This window comes from Arvicola amphibius, chromosome 12 (assembly GCF_903992535.2).
Source record: "Arvicola amphibius chromosome 12, mArvAmp1.2, whole genome shotgun sequence".
Lineage (NCBI taxonomy): Eukaryota > Metazoa > Chordata > Mammalia > Rodentia > Cricetidae > Arvicola > Arvicola amphibius.
Genome location: NC_052058.2, coordinates 152,143,799 through 152,171,727, shown reverse-complemented (window position 1 = coordinate 152,171,727; position 27,929 = coordinate 152,143,799). Strand labels below are relative to the sequence as shown.

Here is a 27,929-nt window from a genome sequence, read left to right as displayed (position 1 = left end):
TAAATAAATGTACTGGGAATGTAGCTCAGTGGTAGAACGCATATGTGTATGTGTTTATATACCTAAATACATATATATACATACATACATACATACACACACATATATGTTCACATGCACAGGTAAAATGATAAGCCACGCTAGGAAAGGATCTTTTCCATTTTGTATAGATCTTAGCCAAAAAGTAACGAATAAGCGAGAGAAAACACCATAAGAATTCTTGCCTTTGAAACAGTCTTCTCTATTTGGGTATAAACATATGTGGAATGAGAAGATAGAATCAAGCCAAGGTCAAGATACCCAAAGAGATAAAACACTCTTCACATCCAGCAGATACTCCTGTATTGTGGAGCCTGCACTACAGGACCACTCGCGAACTGGGCAAGGGCCTGGAGATTTAAACACACAAAGACACACAGACAGAGACACGGGTCATCCTCGAAACAGGAATGCCCCAAGAATGCCCCCTTTAATTGTGTTCAGGAGCAGCTTATATAGGGATCCTTAACTGATAGCCACGCCCCAGCCAAACCCACCAGAAACCACTCTCCTGTCATCAGGAACTCCCGTGGGTCTTGTGCTCAGAGCACCTGCAGGCTGTCTCAGAGCAGAGGAAAACAAGTTGTTTACAAGAAATTCAGGATTTGGGGGTTCACTGCTCCCAATAAGGACCAATAACTGAGACCAAATGACTGTAAACAGGGATCAGGAACTAGTGTTTCTGACTTCTAGCAACTGGCTTTCTCCGATCTCTCACACAGCTCTTGAGATCACCCAAGAAAAATGAGAAAGTCTTTGTGGTGGGGCATGCCTGACATCTTATTATTCAGGAAGATGAGGCAGCCAGCCTGGCTACAAAGCAAGACTCTTGTCTCAACAGAACAAAAGGGCTGGGAGGGGCTCAGTGGTAGAGCCCTTGTCTAGTATGCCCAACACTCTAGGACATTAACTGCTATGATCATAATTACAATTATACCGTAAATTCAATTAGGAATATACCAAAGGACTGGAAGGTGAGGCAAAACTGGTAACTGCACTTGCTAAGAGGATAGGATTATAAAGATGTGGTTGGGGGCTGGAGAGATGGCTCATAGATTAAGAGCAATGACTGCTCTTTCAGAGGTCCTGAGTTAAATACCCAGCAACCACGTGGTGGCTCACAACCATCTGTAATGGTATCCGATGCCCTCTTCTGGCATGAAGTTGTGCATGCAGATAGAGCACTCACACATAAAACAGGTAGATAGATATATACATGTTTTATATTTTCTCTATTAATGGTCCATCATTTTCCAATAAAAAGGCATTTTAGGCCAGGCGGTGGTGGTGCACGCCTTTAATCCCAGCACTCGGGAGGCAAAGGCAGGTGGATCTCTGAGTTCGAGGCCAGCCTGGTCTACAAGAGCTAGTTCCAGGACAGGCTCTAGAAACTACAGGGAAACCCTGTCTCGAAAAACAAAAAACAAAACAACAACAAAAAAAAAGCATTTTAAACAGGAACCTGGGGGAAAAATTATGTTTTTGGGAGTCATGGCCCAAGGCATCTTGTGTTCACTGTCTAAGTTGCCGTGTATATTGATAAAGATGGGTGGCTGTCTGGACCTCTTGGAAAAGACAAGGGACATACATAGTCTAGAATCTAGGTCTTCCTTGTTTAGGTCAGCCTGGGAACTTACGGCTGTGTTACTAGCTGAGCCAGCTGTATTCATTCAGACACACATGCATTCACTCACCCACACGCCTTTTAAAGAGCCGCTGGATGCAAAAACCTGTTTGAAGCTTTTAAAGAATTATACTGACCCCGTGTCTAAATTTTAAACAACCTCTATAACATTATGTAGGTGGAAAAAAAAGCAAGCTTCAGAACATAGCGTATAGAATGCTACTGTTTGTATTAAAAATAGATATATAAATATACATATTTATAAACTCATAAATGCATAGAATTGCTCTGAAAAGATACACTGATAGAGATAACAATGAGGAACTCTGGTGAGGGCATTGGAGGCTCACCTCCATGAGGAAGTTTACTTTTTATTGTATATTCATTTGTACTGTTGGATGTTTTGTCTGTTGTCAAATGTATATGTATCTATTTTTTTCATAATTTACCTGGCATTGAATGTATGATGGCGTACAGGACAGAAGTTCCTCAGTCTGGGGCAAGGCAAAGGTGGAATTTGGGGGGCGGGGGGTGGGCACAACGCAACCATTGAGTTTTTAAAACCCAGACTGTTTACATAAAAGGCAAATTCTTTACAACAATTAGTCCACGGTAATTTGGCGTATCATTTTACAAAGACAAAGCAGTTAAAGTATAAATACTAGTCCTTTGTCAGGCCTCAGTGTTGGTAGTTTCTGGAGAGTAGAGAACCTGCTCTCACTTGAGGACAGCATCCACGGCAGCAGTGAAATACAGCAAGCATCCTCAGATGACAAATAACAGTGCGTGGAAAATCGTTATGAGCCATCGGGAGACTGTCTCCAAGGGAACCGGGTGTTCCCCAAGAGTTAGGTAACTTCTGCAGTGCTCCAGAAACGATGGGTCTTCAGATAGCATGGTGAACCCCAGTGAGAATGGACATTACAGGGACACCGTGCACGCAAATGCAGGGCCCCTTGGGGTGACAAGGCACTGGTGGACTCCGTGGAGGATCTGACACCCATGGGGCGCCCTGCCTTTTTGGAAAGAAGGGGGCGCTTTGATGGCTCCATGCTGCCAATAGGCTGGCAGCAGCCAGAGCAGCTCTGTCACTAAGGTAGCACAGTGATTGACAGGCTTGACTCAGCACCATCATCACAGGTGGCCCTACGGCTGTTTTCTTTGTAAAACAGAAGGATAACCGAGATCCTTGTGAGGATTAAATGAACATCTCTGGCCATGAGCAGGACTGGAAATGCTATCTTCATCATCATTGAATAATGGATAGGCATGCAGGCCAATTCTTAACTGATACCCCACATCCAATGTGAGCAGCTGATGAGATGCTCCAGTCTCCAGGCCCACATAGTGTTCTAGAAACTAGTGCTTGCACACTTATGACCTCATGAGAGTCTGGAAGGAGCTGGATGGGGATTGCTCTGAGGAGGAGCCTGTGAGGAGGGCTGTTAGGCAAGCTGGCTGAGGGCAGGAAGAACTCAGGCCATGGCTCAGGCTTCCCAGAGCAGTTTCTATTCTCCTAATCCAAGAGGCTGGACCTGGCATGGGGACAGTTGCTCCACCTGCAGTTTCTCCACCTTCTGGGTTCCAGCTCCCATGGTTTCAGAGTGGAAGAAATGCAACTACACAGTTCAAAGCCATCTATTCACCTCAAGAACCTGTTCTCATGAATGAGCTGGGGTATACTCCCTGCAATGGGGATTAACCTAAGGAGAAAGATTGATGGCATCTCAAGAGAAACCAGGATTATGTGATGGAATCGGGAAGGGACAGTGGCTGGCTTGGGTCTTTCTCAACAGGCCAGGCTTTCCCTCATTGCCAGCTGGGGAAGAAGGGAGGTAGAGGCCCCCCAAGAAGAATGCTCATTTAAATGGAATAGACAGTAGAGCCTCTCTGGACTTAGAACTAACTCTCCCTACTGCCATTAGTCTTTCACTACAAATTTGGCATTTGGTAGAGCAAGAAAAAAAAGTCTTCAATTGTGAAAAGGCCATGCATATTTATCCAACTTGATTCCTAATACATATTCATGCGTCCCTGGAAAGATCAAGGCTTAAGAACTCAGTCAGCACCCTTCCCTGCGATGCACGGGATCCTGCTGGGCCTAGCCCCAGGCCATTTGGGTCAGAGAACATGGTGCCACAACCTGTCCTGCATGCTCAGGCAGAACCCACCTCTCATCTAATCCTAACTCTACCATGTCTGGGTTTGCTGTGGCAATGGTAATGGTCTCCAAATGCCGTACAAAAGCCACAGAATTCCTTTTCTACTCCTCACCAAGAACCTCTTGGATTGAAAGCCCTTTAATGGAAAGACTCCCAGAGAACATCAATAGGCCTTCGGCCAGGGTCTTTGGGGGTAGCTTCTGACCAGGACTGACGCCTTCCCTCTGCTCCTTTACAAGTCTGGAACCTAGAGCTCCACGAGCAGCAGAAACACTGTTTTCATTCAGATAGGGCAGTCAGGGCACTCTGGGAAGAAGGGCTAGCTCACCTGAAGATGAATACAAGAGCCTACCTGCATGGTAAGAAGATTTTTTATTGAAATAGTCTGAGCAACAAGAATGTAGCCGAGAGGAGGAGGGACTGGCCTGCCTGGGGCAGCAGCCTCTCTAAGGGCACAGGAGCAAGAATACAAATATCCCAATGTCTGTGCACCCCACGCCCCACCTGTCAGAGATTGCAGGATAGCAGCAGGAGGAGGACCCACCCACAGCCCCCGAAGAGGGCCTGGCTCTCGGCACCTGCCTGCCTTGGCCATACTTCATGCTTTCCTCAGTTCCAAACAGGAGTGTACTGACATTTCTCCCACCCACGGAGACATGCTCAGCCAGTGTGACAGGTGAAGTCCTCAGGATGTTTCTGGGGAGAAGAATCAGAGAAGACAGGAAGGAAAGGGTGAGTAAGGGACCTCACCAAGCCAGGCTGGGTACAATTCCAGGGGAACGGCCAGCACCCTTCATTCCCTCCTTCTTGGGCTCTGAAGGCAGGAAGAAGAGCTGGTGTCTACAGGGAAACGGAGCTCTGAAGGAATTCCTGCTGAACACAGCAGGTAGGGAGCCCAGAGTACAGCCACTGAGGGGCTGAAGCTGAGATGACAGCATTGGGGTTATACTACCTAAGTAGCCTGGGGCTAGAAGGACACGTATGAGAACTGGGGTACCAGGAAGCAGCATAAAGCCATAAATAACTCAAGCAAATCCAGAGTTGTGAGAGATTCTGGATGACCCCATATTTCCTGGGGCTGGGGACATCCAGAACCTACAGCTCAGGACAGACTGCTCCGGAGCACGGTGGCCACGCACACACTGGGGCAGAGCTTTTTATTTCACAGTCTGCACAGCAGGTGAAGGTGCCACGGCCCAGCTGATGGCTACAAAGCCACTGGTCACACCTGAGGAGATTGTGCATGGCTGTTCTGGTCCTGAGAGGCCTGTGGTTGATTCTGAGGGCCTTGGCCACTGTCTTCCTCCAGGGATGGGCCTAGTGATCTCCTTGGCTCTAGGTCAGCCACCAAAGGCTCACTGGCACATCCTTCCAGTCCATTCTCTCTAGTCTCCATAGCCACCTCCTCTCCAGAGCACGCCTCTGTGTCTGTGGCCTCCACCTTCACTTCCACGATCTCCTCCTCGTCCTCCTGGTCTCTCACTTTGTGGACTATGAACAGGTGGCGGTTGAGGGAAGTGGTGGAGGTGTAGCATAAGCCGCAGAGGAGACACTGGGCTGTGGAGCTGTCCACCTGGTGCTGAGGTATGTGGCTCTGGAACTCAAGCTCCGAGTCTGTGGCAAAGCTGCACTTCGCACACTGGAACAGGGACTTGTGCCTTTTGGTAGAGGAAGCAGTCGCGCCATTGCTAGTGCCTGGAGCATCTGCCGTTCTGCTGACTGGTCTTTTCAGATGGTTCACCTGAAAGAAAAGACGGTGTGAGCAGAGACGAGGCCGAGCCCTCAGACGTACTTTCTGCTCATCAGGGAGAGCGCACACGAGCCGTGGAACTCTGAGGAGGTCAGAAGACAACTTGTGGCAGTAGTTTTTTCCCTTCACTGTGGGTTCTAGGGATAGCTCAAGTTTTCTGTTTTGTTTTTTTATTTTTTTATTTTAATTTTTATTAGATTTATTCATTTGCTTTCATGTGTGAGTGTTTTACCTGCAAGTGTATGTGCACTGTGTGCCTGAATAGGTCAGAAAAGCGTACTGGGTTCCCTGGAACTGCACTGATGGGTAATTGTGAACCACCACGTGGGCGCTAGGAATTGAACTTGGGCCTCTGCCAGAGTAACGAAAAGTATTCTTTTCTCTCCGGCCCAGCTGCTTTATTTTCAATATTATGTAGAGATGTGACCTAACATGAAGGCAGAGTCCTGCCTACCCCACTTCTCGGGTCTCTTCTTCAAAGAACACATTCCCAGCTATGCTTAGTGTTGATCAGCTTGACACAAGTCAGGGTCATCTGGGAAGAGGGAGCTTCAATTAGAAAAGGCCTCCTTCAGATTGGCCTTCTATAGGGCATTTTCTTGATTAATGATTGACGTGGAAGATCCCGGCCCGCGCAGGTGGCTCTGGATTGTATAAGAAAGCAGGCTTAGCAAGCCAGTAAGCAGCATTCCTCCATGGTCTCTGCTTCTGTTCCTACCTCTAGGTTCCTGCCTTCAGTTTTGGCCCTGACTTTCCTCTATGATGGACTATAAACTATAAGTTACAATAAAGTCTTTGCTCTCCAATTTTTTTTTTTTTTTTTTTTTTGGTCTTTATCATAGCAATAGAGAGCAAACTAAGAATCCTGGGTTTTATAGCGCCTCTAAAAATTATCTCATGAATTAAAAAAAAAGCTATAAAACGATTTCTGCTACTCACTCCCCTCTCCCCGCAGCTCTGCACCTAACACACACCAGAGCTTGTCTCCATGTGAACGAACACGGAAGCTTCGTGTTTCTAGTGGCAGCACACTGAGCCACTGTGGGCTGACAGTTCACTCCAGCAGACATCACTGGGCACCCTCCTCCATGCCTAGGGCCCAGCACTCTCTAACCAGGTCCTAGAAGCAGAACTGCTGTGTCAAATGGCACGTGCATGCATTTAAGATAAGGGAGGGAGGCTGCAGATGGTCTCATGTATTGGTATTCACCGAAAGAAAGGAATTGACATTCCACCTACTTATGTGCTAGCACCAGTCCCTAAATAGACAAAAAAGTTTCAAGACAGCCCACGACCTCCAGGTAGCTCTCAGACTTACCGAGTCCTCTTCAGAGCCCCTGATGTGGGAAGAATCTGCAGCAGAGGGGCAATCAGGCTGCTCTAGAAGCACACCAGAGATGGAAAAGGGACATGCGACAGGGGTGAGGGACAAAAGCATGGGCCGCAGAGCGAGTTCTAGACCTGACTCTGCCTACAGCTAGAGCAACAGGGAAGGAAGAATCCTGCCTGACGAGGTAGCTCTGCCTGCTTGCCTCACAGGATTCGAAAGAAGCAGAAGTAAGGTTATAGCAGTTTGTCTGATGGGCAGGCTTTCCCATGAGTTTTTGTTCCTGTCTCTTACTCATGTCCAGTGCCCCACTGGGACCACATTTAGGTGTCACTCTGCTTGCTCCATGACTACAGCTACTAATGGGGCCCCTGAAAGCCCCTCTAATGCTGTTCTAGCCCCAGGCCTCACTGAGTAGCCAGTTCAAGGCAGTGATCCCACACTCACCTGAGGGGAATGTCCATCTGGATGTCTGACTTTGGATGTCTGGCTCAAATCAGGGTTTCTGATACCATGCATAAGGCTGATGTGGCTCTCCAGGAGGGAGGGCCGAGGGAAGCTGGGGCTATCCTCGGTGCAGTACCTGCAAGAGTGCAGTTGAGGAGGTGAGTAAAACCCCAGGTTCCCCTGTTTGCTCACAAATCTGTGAGGGAAAGCTATGTGAGCAGGTAAACTTTTTAATCAGCTAAGGTAGCAGACAACAGCAGTTCAGAAGGCTTGCAGACTTGACACTAAGCCCTCATCTCAACACCAATCAGGGTCTAGTGCTGAGCTGGTGATGGTTAAAAAAAAAAAAAAAAAGGCCAGAACATCACAACACCATCTCTACCCTCAAGAATTAGGCACCACTGAGAAAATCCGGGCCCTGGAAGCTGGTTCCCGACTGTCACGGGATATTTTGATTGCACTGTGACACTCTGAGACTGTTAATAAAGTTAACTTTGAATCAGGGGGCAGAGCCAATGACTAGCTGATCTGAATTAGCCATAAAGATTTTGGAGGACCCAGGATATGATAAAGGTATAGGAAGGGACAGGGAAGGGCTTAAAAATATCTGTGGGCCTTTTCGTTCCAGGAATCCTGGAGACAGGGTCGACTGGTCATTCCTTGGTCATTTTCTTGATTTATCAGGGTTTTACCCCAATATCTGATTCCTGAGAGTTTTTTATTTTATTATATTATTATTATTATTATCATTATTATTATTATTATTGGTTTTTTTCAAGACACAGTTTCTTTGTGTGGGCCCAGATTACCCTGGAACTAGCTCTGTAGACCAGGATGGCCTCAAACTCATAGAGATCTATCTGCTTCTACCTCCCAGGTGCTGCTGGGATTAAAGTGGTGCACCACTACCACCACCACCCAGCAAGTTTTTATTAATAACAGAACAATTTAGACAAGGGCTCTGCCTGACGTGCCTGGTCTCTGACTCAGCTGGTGAGTCCCTGCTGGAGACTCGTTTGTCTCTTGCTTTAGGCCCCTGGTCTCACAGCACAGAAGAGCGCCCCAGCGGTGCCACAGGCAGGGCTTCCCCTCCCCCTTCCAACTCACCCACAAGTGTAGACCTTCTTTACTGTGTCGTGGTTGTTACGTATGTGTTTGCGCAGGCTGCTGGGGGTGTGGAAGGATTGTTCACACTGCCGGCACGGGTACCGCTTCAGTGTCTAAGGGAAGAGGAAACAAGTCCCAAGGCATCAGAATCCTAAGCTCTGGGCCCATCTTTCTTTTTAGTGATATGACCAGGAAGGAGGGCAGCCCAAGACCTTAAGATCTATAGCACATACCCAGGCTAAAGTACCAGGAACCTGCAGAGGACAGCCACATAAGAGGATCCTTGCCTCACAGGAAAGACGACCAAGAGTTCCGGTGCTGCACGGTGGCACGTGGCTGCACTTACCCGGCCATGGCTCTTTTTCATGTGGGACACATAGCTCTCTCGATCGGGAACCCATTCCTGGCACTCTTGGCAGGTCCAACCAGTGCTCCTCATCCGGGGCCTGGCTTCAGCCCTGCTGCGGTGGGTTTCTGGCCGGCCCCAACGACCAGCAGTCAGGGAGCTGCCTCTAGCGGCTACGCTTGTGGCTGGGGGCTCAGTGGGAGCTCGAGAAACAGGGCGACTAGAGGACGTGTCCGCTGAAGCCTGGAGGCTGGATAGCTCATCCACATTCCGGGGAACACCGTGGGTACTCTGGGGATGGAAAGAGCAGAGTCACACCCCTGACCCGAGGCTCGGCACTTCCTCCGAAGCTTCTCCCAGGGCACCTCACCTTAACGTGCTGCATTAATTCTGGCTTCTGCAGAAATAGGAGTGGGCACTCGGGGCACTTGAAGACACCCGCCTGTGACTTGCTGACATTCTGGTAGAAATGCTGCTGAATGTGCCTCTTCTTATTGAAGACCATCTCACAGGAGCACTTATAAATCAGCCTGGCAAAACAAGCCCGAGGTGTGAGCTGACCAGGGCTCTGCCGGCAGGGTCAAACAGCCCTCTCCCCGTCTCTGCTCTCTCTGAACCAGGGTGAGCCTGAGCCAGTGTACATCTCTTCCTGCCTTGGGAGGTCCTCAGGAGACTCCACACAATCTCTCCATAGCCTTAGCTCCCCAGCCCATCCTTCTGTCACCCTTACAGTATCCAGGCCACCCTCTCTGCCCCACAGGACCTGCAGGTCCTGCAGCTGCACTCACTGGGAGGGTCTGTGGGGCTGGGTGGGGTGCTGGGCGGTACTGTGGTCCATTGTACTACTGGCAGTCTTGAAGGCCATGGGGCAGAATGCACATTTGTGGAAAACCTGGCAGTGTCGCTCCTGGATGTGGCTTTTCAGCAAGGCCAAAGTCAGGTGGATGACACCACAGTGGATGCACCTGGACAACAAAGGTGGGGGAGTGTTAGACCCGGGGTGGTGCTGGTGGAGGGACAAAAGGCAATCAGAGAGTACCGCAGGGCCCTTCTCCCTCATTCCAGCACACGGGCTACAGTCTCTGCACACACATCCTAATACTGTAATTGCTGCACAGAGGGACTCCTTGAGCCCAAGGTCACGTCTGGTGAAGAAGGAAGGACAATCCTAAGTCCTCCTCAAACTGGCCATCCTGCAAACCAAACACCTACAGCCCTCCTGAGAGAAGCTGACAGGAATGGAGGAGGGAGAACGGCTCAATACTGACTCCAGTGCGGCCAACTGGAGTATGGCAGCGTTAGGGATGGCTCCTTGCAGACAGGAATGTGATGCCCATTGCAGGGACCACTGTTCAAACAATCAGCCCTGGAGAACAGGAAGTCCTCTAGGGCAACACTATGCTGGATTGCTATGAGCAAGGAACAGTTCTGTAGCTGCAATATAATGCAGCTGTTACATTTTAAATTAATGACATAACATCACAAGTTCAGTTCCAGGCCAGCAAGATGGTTAGGCATGCATAGGTTCTTACTGTCAAACTTGACCTGAGTTCAGTTCTCAGAATCCAAATGGCAGGAATCTACCGACTACCATAAGTTGTTCACAGGCCTATACACACACACACACACACACACACACACACACACACACACACACACTATGGCACATATGTGCACATACCCAAATCAACAGAAGTGCTTCCATCCCATAACCAAATTTTAAAAGAGAAAGAAGACAACTTTATAATTATATGTTATGAAACATGTAAAGTTTTGAAAGAAATAAGTGTATAATATTTAACACTGTCCATTATCAGCAATAAGAAAACAATATACTACTTAAATAGTGTAATTGTGCTTTCTTATGACATCATTGAATAAATTCCAAATTATTTAAAAAGGATAGATTAAATTTTAAAATTCTAAGCCATTTGTGGGAAGAGGGCAGGAAGAATGAGACAGCTGGAGAGATGGTTCCGCGGATAAAAGCACTGGCTGCTCTTAGGACTGGGTTTGATTCCTAGTACCACATGGGGGCTCACAACCATCTGTATGTAACTCTAGTTCCAGGGGATCTGACACCTTCTTCTGGTCTCTGTGGATACCAAGCATGCACATTGTTCATAAATTTATAAGCAGACAAAATTCCATAATAAGCAAAATTAATTTAAAAAATAGTAAAGCTAAATTTAAAAAGAGAATCTAAGGGTTAAAGATAGGAAAAAGGGCTGTTTGATGCCATCTTCTGAACAAGACACAGCCACTGCCATCAGGAACTCATAGCGCCAGGTATTGGTAGCTGGGCCTGTATAAGAATGGGCTCCTCAGGCCAGCAGTAGTGGCGCACACCTTTAATCCCAGCACTCGGGGGCAGAGGCAAGTGAATCTCTGTGAGTGAGCTCCGGGACAGCTATGCCTACACAGAGAAACCCTGTCTCAAGACCCAAAAGAAAGAAAAGAGAAAAAAGAAAAGGAAAAATGGACTCCTCTATAGGTAAGGAGGGAGGAGAGGTTGGGAGGGGAACATATCACTCACTGCTCAACTATTTGCTACTGAGAAATTCAGGGAGAAGGGAAGTTGTTGCCTTCAGTTTGGGTCTTGGTGATCCCATCAGGATCAATGGATAGTTCCAATTCAATGCTCACACAGATGACGCTGGTTAAACCAAATAGCTCATAGAATAAAACTAAGTCATGTGAATCTGGAAAAGAGACTGGTAGGGATGGAGGAGAAAGGCTCACAGAAATGGGAGAAAAGGGGGAGATGAATCAAAATACATTGTATACACATATGAAATTATCAAAAGAATAAAATTAATCAAAACTTTAATTTCCTAAAACATATAAATGCATACATATACTTTACAGAAAATGCATACAAATTATATAACACAGACACATATACACGATGTACAAGCTTTTTAGCATTGTCCTTAAAAAAGAAAAACAGAAAGAATACAAAATACAAACTAATATTGTAAAAGTCTGTAGTAGCATTCAGTAAAATGGAGCAGTTATTTTTTTAGAAATTAGTAAACAGCATTAGCACCAGAAGAATGGGAAGAAATATCTGCAATTCATACATTTAACAAGGAACACAGTAACAAATGTTGGCAAAGACAAAAAAATAAAAACTTCATACTCTGCTGGTAGAAATTTAAAATGGGACAGCAGCTTTGGAAAACAGTCTGCCAGTGCCTCAAAAAGCTAACTGCAGAATTTGAATTTGGTATTCCTAGTTACCCCTATGGGGCTGGAGAATGGCTCAGTGGTTAGGAGCTGAGTTTATGTCCTGAGTTCAGTTCCTAGCCACCACATGGTGGCTCACAACCATATGTAATGAGATCTGGTTCCCTCTTGAGAAACTTAAGACCATGAAACCTAATATGGACAAGTTCAACAGAACCACCATATATGGGCTGCCCATGCATGCTTCAGCATTGCCAGGGTATAAATTTCATTTCAATTTCAGTTACTCCTATGTGTTCACTCAAAAGAAAGGAAGCAGGAGATGTGTGGCTCACTCCAGCCAACCCAGCACACAGAAGGCCAAGGTAGGCAGATGGCCATGAATCTGAAACCGGCTTTGGGTTACATTATGAGTTATTGTCCAATTTGCGCTGCATACAGAAACCCTGTTTTAGTGACGCACGCCTTTAATCTCAGTACTCAGGAGGCAGAGGCAGGTGGGTCTCTGAGTTTGAGGCCAGCCGGGACAACAGAGTGAGTTCCAGGACAACCAGAGCAATACAGAGAGACCCTAACTAAAAAACAAAACAAAACAAAACAAAACAAACAAAAAAAAGCACTTGCCTAACACTTGAAGCTCTGGGTTCAAGCCCTAGAATTTAGGAGAGATGAGAAGTAACTTGGTGCTGGGTGTGACTGCACACACCTTCAGTCCCGGCACGTGGGGGTAGGAGGCAGATGGCCTGGTCTCACAGCAAGTTCCAGCCAGGGCCATACAATAAGACTGTCTCAAAATAACAACAAAACAAAATGAAAGAAAAAGACACATCCCCCTAAATATTTTGGTGTATGAATTGCTATTAGATTAGATTTGACCTTAGAATTAGCTGCATAAACTTAAATCAAAGTTTAAAAGGTACTGGGAGCTTTTATTTTGTTTTGCTTTAGAAAAAGGATTTTATTTTTAATTATGGGTATGTGTCTGTGTATGGGTTTATGCATGTGAGTTCAGTGTCTACAGAGGCCAGAAGAGGGAGTCAGATCTGGAGCTAAAGGTCCAGGTGGTTGTGAGCCCTTCAGTATGGGTGTTGGGAACCAAACTCAGATCCTCTGCAAGAGCGGTATGTACCCTTAACTACTGAGCTGTCTCTTAGCTGTAAGCCCCAGCTAAGTGCTGCTTCTGTAAGTGACCTTGATCATGGTGTTTCATCACAGCAATACAACAGTAACTAGGACAATCTCCTTTCAGAAACTTTCCCGACCATTCTGAGTTATAATTACCATGCGCTCATGCACGTGTGCATGAGTGTGTTGGGGGGGATTTTGAAACAGTCTCAATATACCTCAGGCTAACCTTGAATCCCCTTTGAAGATCTTTTCATTTTTTATTTTTGCTAATGTGTATGTGTGTGCATCTATGTATATGCCTCATGTATGCATGCCCACAGACGCCGAAGGATGGCACTGAATCCCTGTAGCTGAAGTTACAGGTAGTTGTGATATGAATACAGGAAACAAAATTCAGTTCCTCTGCAAGAGCAGTAAGTGCTCTTAACCATGGAACCATCTCTCTAGCCTGCAGGCTTGAACTTCTTTTTTTCTGAGACTGGCTTTTCCCTATGTATCTCTGGCTATCCTATAACTCACACAAATACCCCTGGCTCTGCCTCCCTGGTCGTGCCATCATTGCCCAGCTTTAAACTCCTTTTTTGGTCAGGTTTATTTATTTTTATTTTATATGTATGGGAGTTTTGTTTGTGTATATGACTATATACCATGTGTATCCAGTATTTTGAAAGTAAAAAGATGACATCAGATGCCCTGGAAATAGAGTTACAGATAGCTGCTAGCTGCCACATTGAGTGCAGGTTCTCTGGAAGACCTGTCCAAGCTCTTAACTGCTGTTTCATTCCTCCAGCTCCTGGCCTTTACTTCCTTGTAAACCTTCACGCCTTTACTTCCTGAGATCTGAATTACAAGCATGTGTCTCCAATGTTCCACCAAACGTTTATACTTTTAAAAACCAAACTAACAAGCTGGGCATGATAGTGCCACTTGTAACCCCAGCATTTGGGAAGGGGACTGTGAATTTGAAACTGGCCTGTGTAATATAGAGGTCCAGGCCAACACAGACTATATACAGAGACCCTGTCTCAAAATACTACTACTACTACTACTACTACTACTACTACTAATAATAATAATAATAATAATAATAATAATAATAAAGGAAAATGCCAGGTGTGGTTGTTGCACATGTACACAGTATACATATACATGTATGTGTGTCTATGCATGTGAGTGTATAATATATGTGCACAACTCAGGAAGCAAAGAAAAGAGGGATACAGTTTTAGGTCAACCAGACCTACAGAATAAGACAGGCAAAAAGGAATAAAGAAAAAAAACAAAACCAAGGAGGGAGTTAGACAAATTGACAGAGAACTAAATATACTCTTCTCCTTTAAGGCTATTTATTCTAATATTTAATTTGACTTTTGTTTTTTGAGGTTTTTTTTAAACTTTTTTTATATATGTAGGTGGCATGTAAAAGCACATTTACCTGTGTGTGATGTGGGAGTCCCCTCTGTGTGCTGTGATTACCATTGATGAATAAAGAACTGCTTTGAGCCTATAGCAGGGCAGAGATAGGTGGGAAGGACTGGACTGAATGCTGGGAGAAAGAAGGGCGAAGTCAGAGAGACATCATGAAGCCACCAGGGTCAGACATGCCAAATCTTTGCCGGTAAGCCACTGCCATGTGGTGATACACAGATTAATAGAAATGGGTTAAATTAAGATAGATATTAGCCAATAGGAAGCCAGAGCTAATGGGCCAAGTAGTGTTTTAATTAATACAGTTTCTGTATGATTATTTCAGTTCTGGGCAGCCGGGACAAACAAGCAGGCCCTCCTCCTACATGTGTGGGCGCACACAGATACATGTAGTGTGTGCAGCGACCTGAGGTTGATAGTGGTATCTTCCTCTATCACTTACATGTGTAGGTGGCAAGTGTAAGCACACTTACCTGTGTGGGCACACGCACATACACAGTGTGCAGCGACCTGTGGTTGACTGTGGTATCCTCCTCTATCACTCTTCACTCTGTCATTGAGGCAGGGTCTTCCACTGAACCCAGAGTGTGCCAATCCCACTGCTCTAGCTAGAACGCTTGCGCTGGGGATCCACTGTCTCTGCTTTCCTGGGTGCTGGGACTCCTGCCTGTTTTTGTGTGCGTTCATGGGGATCCATGCTTGCATGGCATATACTTTGTCTACTGAGCTATCTCCTTAGCCATGTTCTTGTATTTTAAGAAATGGTCTCCAGTGGTACTGGCTAGCCTTGAATTTGCTAAGTATCCAAGGATTACCATGAGTGCTTGATCCCCCTGCTTCTACTTCCCAAATTCCAGAATTACAAGAGTGTACCTCTGTACCTGGTTTAATACTTAACTTTTTAAAAACTCACTTTCTCTCTCTTGTCCTTCCTTTCCTCTATAAAACAAAATGTCTATCCACCCACCAGCCAGCATTGCTTTTGTTTGTTTCCTTGAGGCAGGGTCTCAGGTAGCCCAGGCCAGCCTTGAACTCCCGATCTTCCTATCTCTAACTCATAAGTACTAGGATAACAGGCATGTGCTATAATGGCTAGCTTTTTTATATGGCATTAGGGATCAAATCCAGGCCTTCCAAACATGCTAGTTAAGCATTCTACCAACTCAGCTACATCTCATGCCCACTAGCCAACATACTTGTCCTATTTGGCTGTATGTGCGTGAGATGTGTGTGCATTTGTGTGTTAGTATGAAAGTGATCATGTATCACTGTGTGGGTATGTAAAAGCACGAGTGTGGAGGTTGAAGAACAACCTCAGGGTCAGTCCTTGTCTCCTACCTTGAGATAGGGTCTCTCTGTTGTGCACTGTTCTCTTGCTGCAAGTTTCCAGGCTTTCTCCTACCTGCACCCATTTCACCATGAAAGCACTGAAACTGTAATACATGTTCCTACGCCCAGTTTTACAAAGGGTCTGGGAATCTGAACTTAGGTCCTCACACTTGTGTGGCAACTGCTTTATCCAGTAAACCATCTTCACATTGTTCTATTGGGGCTCTTTAGAAAACTTAAAAAAAAAAACCTGCATTTATTTACTTTATATGTGTCTCACGTGTGCACACAAGCACACATGCATGTCTCATGGCATGTATAGATCAGAGGCCAACCCACAGAAGTTGTTTCTCTCCTACATGTTGGAAAAGTGTATCAAACTCAGGTCATTAACTCATCAGTGGTAAAACTGAGCACCATCTCATCTGCACCCCACCCGCTAATACATACACAGTCTGGGTTCTTAAAACCAAATCCAAATCCAAATTTGTATAAAACAAATTCCAGTCTGGAAAAAGGACTTGCCATTGGGCAATTCCAGGACAGTGAGCCAGGGAGCACCCACCTGTAGCCCACTTTTCGAGCATAGTGCAGGCAATTCTCCTTTACGTGAGTCTGGAAGTAGGCAGAGCGACAAAGGACACCACACTCCGGGCAGCAGTAGGGGGACTTGTGGGCATGAATCCGCTGGTGTGCACAGAAACTACATTCGTTTGGCAGCAGCATCTGGCATACCTGACAAGTCTAGGAAAAAAAACCAAGAAAGCAAATGACACAGGTGGGGTGGAGTGGGGAAATGTGCTGTCACCAACTGACCACAGTCAGGCAGTTCATACCTAGAATCCCAGAACTTAGAGGGTTAAGGTAGGATTGTTACAAATTCCGGAACAGCTGTGGTTACATACTGAGTGATACCCTGTTTCAACAAAACCAAAACCAAAGCAATAACAAGAAAAAAGAAAGAAACTAGACCGATATGTGATTTGTGAGAGGTCCAGGACAGAATACAGAACACAGACTCGGGTCGGGGATACACGTCAGTGGCAGAAAGCTGGCCTTGCATGTTTAAGGTTCTACACTAGAAGCCCTGTACTATAAACACAAACAAAATCAAACAAGCAAGCTAGCAAACAAATAAGGCAAACATGGTGGCACACACCTGTGACCTTAGCACTTGGCAGAAGGGTCGTGAGTTTGAGTCCAGCCTGGATTACTTAAGGAAACCCAGGTGTTCATCTGCTAAAAAGCTAGATACGGTGGGGGCATATCTGTGTTCCTAGCACTTGTGAGGATGATCAGGAATTCAAGGCCAGCTTGGCTACAGAGTAAATTAGGAGCTACCCAGAGAGAGATACATGAGACACTGCTTCAAAATAAATAGATAAATAATGAAAATAAAAAGCCCATTGTATCCAGGACAGGCTCTAAAAGCTACAGAGAAACCCTGTCTTGAAAAACAAAACAAAACAAAACAAAAAAAAAAGTCCATTGTAAGACTTTTTAATATAATTAGGAAAGCTTAAGTGTAGATTTGTATTGGGTAATATTAAAGAATGTCATTAATTTCACTAGGTGTGATGACAATATAGTTAAACAAAAGCTTAAGAACAGGAAGACACACTCTACCAGGCATAGTGGCACATGCCTTTAATCCTAGCACTTGGGAGACAGAGGCAGGTGGAACTCTGAATTTAAGGACAGCCTAGTCTACATAGTAAGTTCTAGGATAGCCAGAGCTATGTAGAGAGGCTCTGTCTCAAACAAAACAAAACAAAAAAACCAAGACGAATGAGAAGAAAATAATGATGATGATACAGCCCCTCTATGCTGACATTCCGTCCTAATTAAATGGCTTAGAATGTAAGGGAAGGTATGAAAAGTGCCCCACCCATCCCCAGCCCCTAGTCAATGCAGAGGGAGACAGCTTTACTTCAGGCGCAGACTTCCAGGAAGACATGAATCCAAGCACGCTCGCTGTTCCTCACTTGGTAGGGAGCTGCAACCCACCTTGTCTCAATACCCTTTGCCCTGGCTATGTGGCCTGATACTGGTATTATCAATGGAACCCAAGCCCAGAGACCATCAAGGCTAACTCCTGATCTCAAGTCTTCCTCCCTAAAAGGCACATTTAGCAATAGGAGAAACTTGAAGGAGTCAAGCTGGGCTGTGAGAAACCCAGCAGCCTTCCAAGCACAGTCTCTGCAAACATGTCTGGACTGTGCTTTTATGTAACTCTCACGGGACAGAGTGACAGAGGGAAGAGGTGGTGTGAGACTGGTGCCAGCCCTGACTCTATGCTCTGATTTCTACCTACACAAGACTTTAGAATTTGTGTAAAAAGCAATGTGGAAAACATCACAGGTCCAGGCACCAGACCTCCATGACTAAAGACCTTCAAGGATCAAACTCAGAGTCCTAGTCCAACTTAAGTATGCTGGGACAAACAAGAACATGGAAGCCCTAGAGAGGGTGCTGACCACACTCCATGACTCATCACAAGAAAATGGGACAGAAAAGATGAAGATGAGAGGCTACACAGTGACTGCGGTGGTTTGAGCAAGAACGGCTCCAATGGGCTCACACATTTGAATGCTTGGTCATCAAGGGGTGGCATTGCTTGAAAGGGATTAGGAGGTGTGGCCTTGTTGGAGGAAGTGTCACTGGAGATGGGCTTCAGGCTCTCCAAAAACTCAAATCAGTCCCAGTGCTCTCTCTTCCTGCTGCCTGCAGATCTAGATGTAGCCCTCAGCTACCTCTCTTCGACCATGTCTCCCTGCCTCCTGCCACGCTCCACTCACCCCCTTAACCTGCTGTGAGGATAATGGATGAAACCTCTGAAACTGTAAGCAAGTCCCAATTAAATCCCCCCTTTTTGGGTTTTTTTTTTTTTTTTTTTTTGTTTGGTTTGGTTTGGTTTTTTGAGACAGAGTTTTTCTGTGTAACAATCCTGGCTGTCCTGGAACTCACTTTGTAGACCACGCCGCCTGCCTCTGCCTCCGAGTGTTGGGATTAAAGGTGTGCACTACCACCGCCAGGCTTTCTTTTATAAGAGTTGCCATAGACTGACTAAGATAGTGACCTTATGGCACTCCCTGGCCACTTCAGACACCAAGTTCTCTGCAGAAGCTCAACTTCTGCCTCTACCCAGCACATGGCCAACCACACCTAACAATATCCTGCTCCTTACCTGCATAACTCTGACCTGTGTCCCCCATAGCCAGAACACCCTCTCCCCACCTTACAGGCCCCCTCTGACTGACACAGCACAAGCCCCTATGCCTGCCGCCACTGTGAATTAGTCCCTCTGACGTCAGCAACAGAACTAGGTTTTTAACCTTGTTTTAATCTCAACAGTCTGTCACACATAGCACGAGTTTGGGTGCACACTGCTGCTTTTGCTATCACCATGAACTCCTAGAGGAAGTCGTGACTCCCTCCTGCTAGCATCCCCAGAGCTACAGAGCCCGGCAGTGACCTGGACTGGACTGAAGTGAAAGGAACTCTCTGTTCTCCTAGGTCTCGGCAGTCCTGTATCCTGGCTGTTCTTCTGTTAACCTGACACAAGCAAGACTTATCTGGGAAGAGGAACCTCAATTGAGTAAATGCCTCCATCAGATACCTGTAGGCAAGTCTATATAGGATATTCTCTTAATGACTGACATGGAAGGGCCCACCCCAGGTAGACCAGGCTGGCCTTGAGCTCCAAAGATCCATCTGCTTGCCTCCCCAGGGTTGGGTCCATGTGTGCCACCACGCCTGACCTTTTAAGTTTTATTTTTACATGTATGAGTGTTCTGCCTGCATGTACATATATGTATAGTGTGCAGGCCCGGTGCTTTTGGAGGTCAGAATGTGTCAAATCCCCTGAAATTGAAGTTGTGTTTGTGAGCCAACATGTAGGTGCCAGGTATCAAATCTGGGTCCTCTTCAAGAGCAACAAATGCTCTTAATCACTGAGCCAGCTCTCTAGCCAGTAATTATAGTCTTTATTATGCAATAGAAAGCAAACTAATATATCTTAAGGGAAGCATAGTAAAGAGGTTTATCATGAAAGTGACCCTAAAGGTGGAAACGATGGCTCAATGGTGAGAGCACTTGCTGCACAGTATGAGGACCTGAGTTAGACAGTACCCAAGGGAAAATGCTGTGACTGCATGAGTGTGACCCCAGTGTGTGACTGCATGAGTGTGACCTCAGTGTGTGACTGCATGAGTGTGACCCCAGTGTGTGACTGCATGAGTGAGTGTGACCCCAGTGTGTGACTGCATGAGTGAGTGTGACCCCAGTGTGTGACTGCATGAGTGTGACCCAGTGTGTGACTGCATGAGTGTGACACCAGTTTTGGAGGTAGAAATGGGCAGATCCTGGAAGCTTGCTGTGCATCCAACCTAAGCAAAATGGTGAGCTTCCAATTCAGAGAGACCCTGTCTCAAGGAAATAAGAAGAAACTTTATGTTCTTTGTAATCTGCATAAATGTGCGAGCTTGCACATTCACAGACACACACATACACACATACACACAGCCCAATTTGGAGGTATTTCTGTTTTTTAAAGATAAAAGTTATTACATAGCCCTCCTGCCTCCAGCTCCAGCATGTTGGAATTATATCTACATACAAACACAACTCAAAGCTGTCTCCTTGACAGAATCTGCCAGCAATAAAGGGCATTAAAGGTACAGCACCAAGTACCTTACAAAATAAACCACATATCTCACCAGTTACAACTAGGAATCAGAACAAACAGAAAAGCTCAACTCCTCTTCTAGAGATGAAGAATGGAGACATGCAAAGCCTCTGCATGGGGTCGAGCCCACTTTCTCTTTCACCTCAGCCTTGCCCTTGCCCTGTCTCCAAGGAGGCTCCGCTCAACAGCTATGACTTAGAGACGTAGGTCTTAGAAAACATACTGAGGGACAAGGCAGCAATCAGCTTATCCCTATCCCTAGGTTCTTTGACCAAAACCACACTGCCATCTGCTAGAGGCCAGAAAGAGACCACCCAAGCCAAGCCTTAATTTGAACCAAACAACTGCCAATCTGAGTGGGAGTAGAACATGGGACATGTCCATAAAGACACTGTTTTGTTTTTATTTGTTGAGACAGAGTCTTGCTATAACCCAGACTGGCCTCAAACTCATGATCCTCCTGCCTTAGCCTTTTAAGTATTGGAATTATAAGCATATGACACCACCCATAGCTAAACTTGCTAGATCTTCAGGCATTCCACAGGTATGGATAAGATATCTTTCCAAATAAAAACCAAGCACTATATATTCTGGTCATACACTACCATTAAGTCAGATGTCCTCGTCTAAGATTCTACCACCGCTCAAACATTAACAGGGCTTTCTCTAGTCCCCATTATGGAACCTAGCATAGTGATAGTCTACTTACCAGCCCCTCAGTTTCCTCTGTTGTCCTCTGGAAATGTGCAGCCAGGACCATATAGTCTCGCATCTGCTTGTGACATTCAGGACATTTGGTTCCATACCGGATGAGCCTCACTGGGTCTGGGTAAAGTGGCAAGGCTGGAACTGCAGAGTTGGCATTGCCTGAAGTGGGGCTGGGTTTGGGGGAGGAGGAAGCGGCTGGGGTTGCTGGTGCTGTGGAGTTCACAGGAGCTGTCACAAACATCTGGTCCGCAGAGATGGGCTTCACAAGCAGCTGAGAGCACTGCATGACAAGTCCCTTGCTCTTGTGGTCACGGGCATGCCGAAGCAGGCTGCACTTGTTGAAGAAGAGCAGTGTCTTAGAGCAAAGTGTGCATAGCACCTCAATGTGAACACTCCGCCGGCTGTAGTGCTGGCTCAGGCTCTTCTCTAAGGCAAACGCGTCTCCACACTCCAGACAGCAGTACCCACTGGCCGGCACATGGATTCTGCTGTCTGCAGGTGGGCTGAGATTTGGCGCATAGAGGGGCACAGGGTTAGAGCTATGGAGGACCTTGTTGAAGACCTCCACGATTAGAGGGGCGGCCTTCTTCACCTGGTGGACCAGGGGCACTGTCATTTGCGTGACCTGAGGCTGACTCCGTCTCTGTGCTGAGGACTTGGCAGTCACAGACGCGGCAACACTGTGAGGGACCAGGTTCAAGTTGGCCAAGTGCACAGCTTTGGGCAACAGACTGGCAGAGGCCAGGGCTGATGCCGGAAGAGCTGTGCTCTGTTGCTTCTTGCTCGCCTGTGAGTTCAAGGCAGCACCTTTCGGGGCCCGGGGCCCAGAGCCGCGGCAGGGAGACGTCGAGTCACTGGCCTTTGTCACACTCTCATCCCCTCTTCTGTCACTCTGGGGGCTCCCTGAATTTATGCCCGCCTCAGGAAAGTGCTCCTCCACAGGCAGGGCTGTGCCCTCATCCCCTGGCACCTCACTGGGGGTCTCGGCAATGGTGCTCCCTACAGGTGACTCAACAGGGGACTTACTTGGATCATCAGGGTCTGGCAGGATCCTTGTAACAGTCCGTTTGATTTCCCCTGATGACGTCTTAATTGTTTTGATTCTGACTTTGGGAATTGCTGGTGGGGAGCTGGCAGCCACAGAAGGAGACCCTTTGCTGCTACTATCACTGCAGATGCTCCGAGGGCTGTCTGATGGCTTGATACTTTTTCTAGTGGCCTCCAGAGGGCTCCGGGGACTCTTTGGTGACTTGGGCATTTTGGGGCTGCCTTTAGAACCCTCTTTAGTGGGCCCTGAGAAATCCTTTGTGTGACCAGGCTGATCCTCCTTGTTGACATTGGCCACCCTTTTGGCCTGTAGGGCCACCAAGGCTGCAACACAAGAAGATAGTTTGGAATGGGCTGGCTTCAGACGCTGCCTAGGTGGGACAGAGGAGCAAGCACTAAGCTCTGGAGCAAGTTTCTTAGGCTCTCCAATACTGTTGTTAGAGTGACTATTGAATTCTAATGCATCCCCAAAGAACCGACTGGAATCCAGGTCTTTGTGAGGCTCCGCCACCTTCGGCCCACCCCGCTCCTGCTCCTGCTGGCTCTCCAAAGGCAAGGGATCTGGTTTGGGTTCTTTCTTACAAAAGTGATCAAACATGTGTAGCTCTGGGACTGGGAACTTACCCAGAGCTTCCAAGACTGGGCCCCCCACAGCTCCACACCCAGGAGGAGGTGGGAAATAACTATCAGAGTGCTTGGACTTTATCCCAAACCCATTATCTTTGACAGGATCCTCGGGTTCTGGACTAGAGATTGGGCTAAACTGGTTGAAGGTGGGTAATGGCTCTGACTTGGAAGGCTCCAGCTTGCTTGTGAAACTCCTAGCACCGTCTCCATTTATGAAAGTAGAATCAAACTTTCCACAGTGGTGGGAGTCTGGAGGCAGGTCTGAACCCCGAAATCCATTGTGAAGGAGACTTGGAGCAATGTGGTCTTTCTCTCCTTCAAATGACTCTTGGCGGCTGGTGTTCTTGACAATGACACTCACAGCCGGCACATCTGGGGCTGATCCTGAGTGAGACAAGGACACATTCTCATCCATACACATGCCTGAAGACTTCAGGGGACTTTCATTCTCCTCACTGGGTGTCTGGATGGCCTCCTTGGCATCAAGACTTGTGGGATCTGGGATATCAAAGGCAGCCAGAAGGTCATCAAAATCTGGGGTTTTCATATCCCCCATGGCTGGATGCTGACAAGAGCTACAGGAGAAACAAAGCACATGATCAATGACCAGCAGGGCCACACTGAACTGTCCTGTATCATCTGTACTGAATATTCATCGCTCAACACATACATGCCCCTGTAGAACCCCACCTTCTACAGTAAGACGTCACATACCTGAATTTCACCCTTAGAGGTGTCTGGCCTGCTGAAAGGTAGGGGAGGCTAAAAAGAGAAGGCTAAAAAGTGATAAGCTTGCCTGGAAGGTCTTAACCTTCAATACTTGGACATTGCTGGCTGGTCCCATGACATAACCAAAAGAGAGGGAAGATGCCCTCTAATCCAATTGGGCCACACCCCTGAGGCCTCCCCATCACCTCTGCCCTCACCACCTCTATCTCACTGGCATGTGTTCACCTCTGGATGGCTCACATATTTCACACACACAAGTATCAGCAGCAAATGTTGCATAGAGTCCTCCCTAACACTGCCCAGAGTCTCTGAGAATCTTTGTAGCATGTATGTATGCTCATATCCAAATATATTCTCTCTCTTCTCCTGTCCTCCTTCCTCTCTCCAGGCTTTCTTTTCCTCCTCATTCTTCTGATTTTGTTCTGGAACTCAATATGTAGAGCCAGCTTTCTTCTAACTCACAGAGGCCTGCCTGCCTCTCTACCTCTCAAATGCTGGAATCAAAGGTATGCCCCACCATGCGCCCAGCTATTGCTGTTGCTTCTACTTCTAAAATCTCTTTTTAACATTTTTTAAAATGTATATGTATGTTTTGGTCACATGGTCATCTGTGTACCATGTGTGAGCCTAGTGCTTATGTAGGTAAGAAGGGGACATAGAATCCCATTATACAAGGTTGTGAGCCACCACGTAGGTGCTAGGAATCAGTTGAGATCCTCTGCAAGAACAAGTGTTCTTAACTGCTGAGCCATCTCTCCAGCCTTCTTATTTTTTGTTTGTTTTTGGGGTTTTTTTTTGAGGGGGGAGGCAGTTCGAGACAGGGTTTCTCTGTAGCTTTGGAGCTTGTACTGGAACTTACTCTACAGACCAGGCTGCCCTCGAATTCACAGAGATCTGCCTGCCTCTGCTTCCTGAGTGCTGGGATTAAAGGTGTGCACAGCCACCACTACCCAGCTTGTTCCAGCCTCCTTAATAAAGAAAAACAATGAAATAAAAATAGAAAATATAATGCAAGTAGAGATATCAATGCCTAGGGGATGGATCCCTCCATCTGGGTGCTAGCATCCAACAGAAGGACTTTGTCAGTCTAATTCCAGCACCAAATAAAGTGTGAGGGGGTGTGAATCAGGTGGGTAAAGGATACTTATAATTCTACACTTCAGAGGTGGAAGCAGGAGAATCATAAATTCAAGGTTATCCTTCTTTATATAAAAGACTCAAGGTCTAGACTAAACACTTAAGAATGAAGAATGATTAGCCAGGCAGTTGTGGGTGGTGGTGGCACCTGCCTTCAACCCCAGCACGTGGAAGACAGAGGCAAGCAGATCTCTGTGAGTTTGAGGCCAGCCTGGTCTACAGAGCAAGTTCCAGGACAGGTCCCACAGCTAAAGAGAAACCCTGTCTTGAAAAACAAATCAAAACAAAACAAAAAAAGGAGGGAGGACTAAGTATTTGACTATTGTGTAGTCAACAAAAACATGGTCAATAATCTACACAACAACAAAGAAAACTACTTGTTAACTTTAAAAAAGACTAATACAGAGCCAGGTGGTGGTGGCACACGCCTTTAATCCCAGCACTCAGGAGGCAAAGGCAGTTGGATCTCTGTGAGTTCGAGGTCAGCTAGTTCCAGAACAGGCTCCAAAGCTACAGCTAAACCCTGTCTTGAAAAACAAAACAAAACAAAACAAAAAAAGACTAATACAAAAGTATTATTATATCATAATAATATATTATAACATTAAGTATTTATGATTGAAAAGAAAACTAATTGTTTAGGGTATGGGATTACTAGCAAGTTATTTCTGTAAACATCTGTTTACACTAAGAAATTGCTCTTATAAATTTTAAGAGGGAGAAAACAGAAAGGGCAATTAGAACCACAAGGGAGGCAGATGACATGATGAAAGGGTTTCTCCTTCTACCCTTGACAGTGACAGGTTTGTGGGTTTGGTCTCTCATCACAAACACCCACAGCACAGACCCCCAACAAAGCACAGCTCCTTGCCCAGGACTTCTCACATCCAGTCATGGTGGACAATGACAAAGTAAACATGAGTTAGTTACACACAGCTCAGCAGACTGCCCCACTGGAATAAGATGAAGGCTTTAAACAACAGTTGTTTGTCTCCTGACTAGGTGTTGGAGTCCATAAACAACAGGCAGATACAGGTCGCTACATCACACAACACAATGCCAAGAGAACTGATGTGCGAGGCAGCATGGCTGTGAGGAAATGCCTTCAGGACTCCAGATCCAGAGGTTCCCCCCTCCCTTTCTTCCCGCCTTCCAATGCCTAGGGGGAAGGAAGTGGAAGAGAGGGGAGCAGATGGGAAGAGGAGCAGTGGTTGACAGGGAATGGTTTGCTCGAGCTCAGTGTCCTCCACAGAAAATGACAGGGGCTTGAAGAGTTATGAAATCTGAATATGTCCTGCTCTCCTCTCAGAAAAATCTCAGGAGTTTGCTGAGAATAGTCAGAAAGTCAGAGCTAGTGACAGGAGTGGTGTCGCCTACAGTCTCTCTCACCTCTTGGGAAGACGGAAGCGAGAGGACTGAGAGGAGAAGGCTAGACAGGGCTGCATGTCAAGATTTCATCTCAAAAATGAGAAAACAAACACAGGTGCGGTGGTGCACACCTGAGATCCCGGCAAACACAGGTGCGGCGGTGCACACCTGAAGTCCCGGCACTCTGCGAGGTGGAGAGGTGACCAGGAGTTATGTCTGAGGTCAGCCTGAAAGTTATATGAAAAGTTGCTCTTTTTTCTGAGCTCGGAGGTGGTGGTGCGTGTCTTTAATCTTAGCACTGGGAAGCAGAGGCAGAAGAATTTCTGTGAGTTCAAAGCCAGTCTGGTCTGCAAAGGGAATTCCAGAACAGCAAGAGCTACGTAGAGAAACCGTCTTGATAAACAAAAACAAAAACAAAAAAGCAAGCAAGCAGGATATGTAAGCCACAAGGAGCAAGCAGGTAAGCAGCATTTCTTCATGGCCTCTGCATCAGTTCCTGTCCTAGCTTCCCTCAATGACAGACTTAAAAACTATAAGGTGAAATAAACCCTTTTCCCCAAAAAAAGTTGCTTTGGTCATGGAGTTTATCACAGAAATAGAAACCCTAAGATACCTGGTTATCAGTTTAGAATATTTCCTTAGAAAAACAGCATTATTTCACTGCAAATTCAAGGCCTGCCCAGGCAACTTTAAAAGAAAAAAAAAGTTCAATCTCCAGTACAATAAAAGACATGGAAGGAAAAAGAGGGAGGAAAAAAGAAAAAAAAAAGAGAGGAAGGAAGGACATAATCGGCACAGAAGAGGTCCTGAGAAAAGAGTGAAGTTATGGAACAGATGCGAGGGACCAGCAAAAGGACTCAAGGGGAAAAGGCACTTGCAGCCAAGCATGCACATGTGCACACACAAAAGACAGGAGAGTAAAAGCCAAAGATTATAACCATTTCATCCTCAGAAATGAACATTTGGGGAAAAGGGAAAAGTGTAACTAAAGTAGAAGTTCGTTCATCAAAATAACAGAAAAGAACAGTACTTTGATTCTTACTAAAATGATACATACAGACAAATAAGAGGTGACTTAACAGAAAATACACTGAAGTTATTATATGGGTAAAACACATACAGGAGCTGAGTCCTTAGCAGAGGAAGACATGCCTAGCATGTATAAGGACTTGGGTTTGAGCCCAAGTAACACACAAAAGCCATACATACATTAGCTCTAGCTTGGTCTATGTTTACTTAGCATGCTCTGTTGTCAGGGAAGCACGCACGGATGTAGACTGACACAGGGAGCTGCCCACATGAGTTGGGACCACTGCACTCTAGGACCACAAAACTGAGTTATCTTCAAAATATGTCATGATTTTTTGGGCCAGGCAGGAAGGGAGGGTGGGAGGGGAGGAAGCAAGGAAGAAGGAAGGAAAGAAATGCTTCTTACCACCTGTTGGAGAACTCTTGATTCTGTCCCCCATATAATGACCAGTTTACATACTGACACTAATCTATGCTCAATGATTCCTTATAATGGTTTAAGAATTAGTCAAGGGAAGCCAGCGGTGGTGGCGCACGCCTTTAATCCCAGCACTCGGGAGGCAGAGGTAGGCGGATCTCTGAGTTTGAGGCCAGCCTGGTCTACAAGACTACAAGAGCTAGTTCCAGGACAGGCTCTAGAAACTACAGGGAAACCCTGTCTCGAAAAACCAAAAGAAAAAAAAAAAAAATTAGTCAAGGGGCTGGAGAGATGGCTCAGTGG

The 27,929-nt window shown here is 46.3% G+C and overlaps 1 protein-coding gene across 7 annotated transcripts in view; it reads right to left on the bottom strand.

Annotated features, from left to right (window-relative positions):
- Positions 1-1,868: 1,868 nt before the first annotated feature.
- The window catches only part of Znf592 (zinc finger protein 592), a 50,248-nt gene continuing 24,187 nt past the window's right edge, over positions 1,869-27,929 (bottom strand). For all 7 annotated transcript variants that reach the window (XM_038313386.2, XM_038313385.2, XM_038313388.2 and 4 more), the window contains 8 exons: positions 21,273-23,520; positions 16,442-16,620; positions 9,591-9,767; positions 9,173-9,332; positions 8,803-9,093; positions 8,457-8,569; positions 7,350-7,485; positions 1,869-5,566 (listed from right to left, as the gene is read on the bottom strand). In XM_038313386.2, the coding sequence (XP_038169314.1) occupies positions 5,048-5,566; positions 7,350-7,485; positions 8,457-8,569; positions 8,803-9,093; positions 9,173-9,332; positions 9,591-9,767; positions 16,442-16,620; positions 21,273-23,501 (3,804 nt within the window). In that variant the 5' untranslated portion in view covers positions 23,502-23,520 and the 3' untranslated portion in view covers positions 1,869-5,047. The remainder of the gene's footprint in view (positions 5,567-7,349; positions 7,486-8,456; positions 8,570-8,802; positions 9,094-9,172; positions 9,333-9,590; positions 9,768-16,441; positions 16,621-21,272; positions 23,521-27,929) is intronic.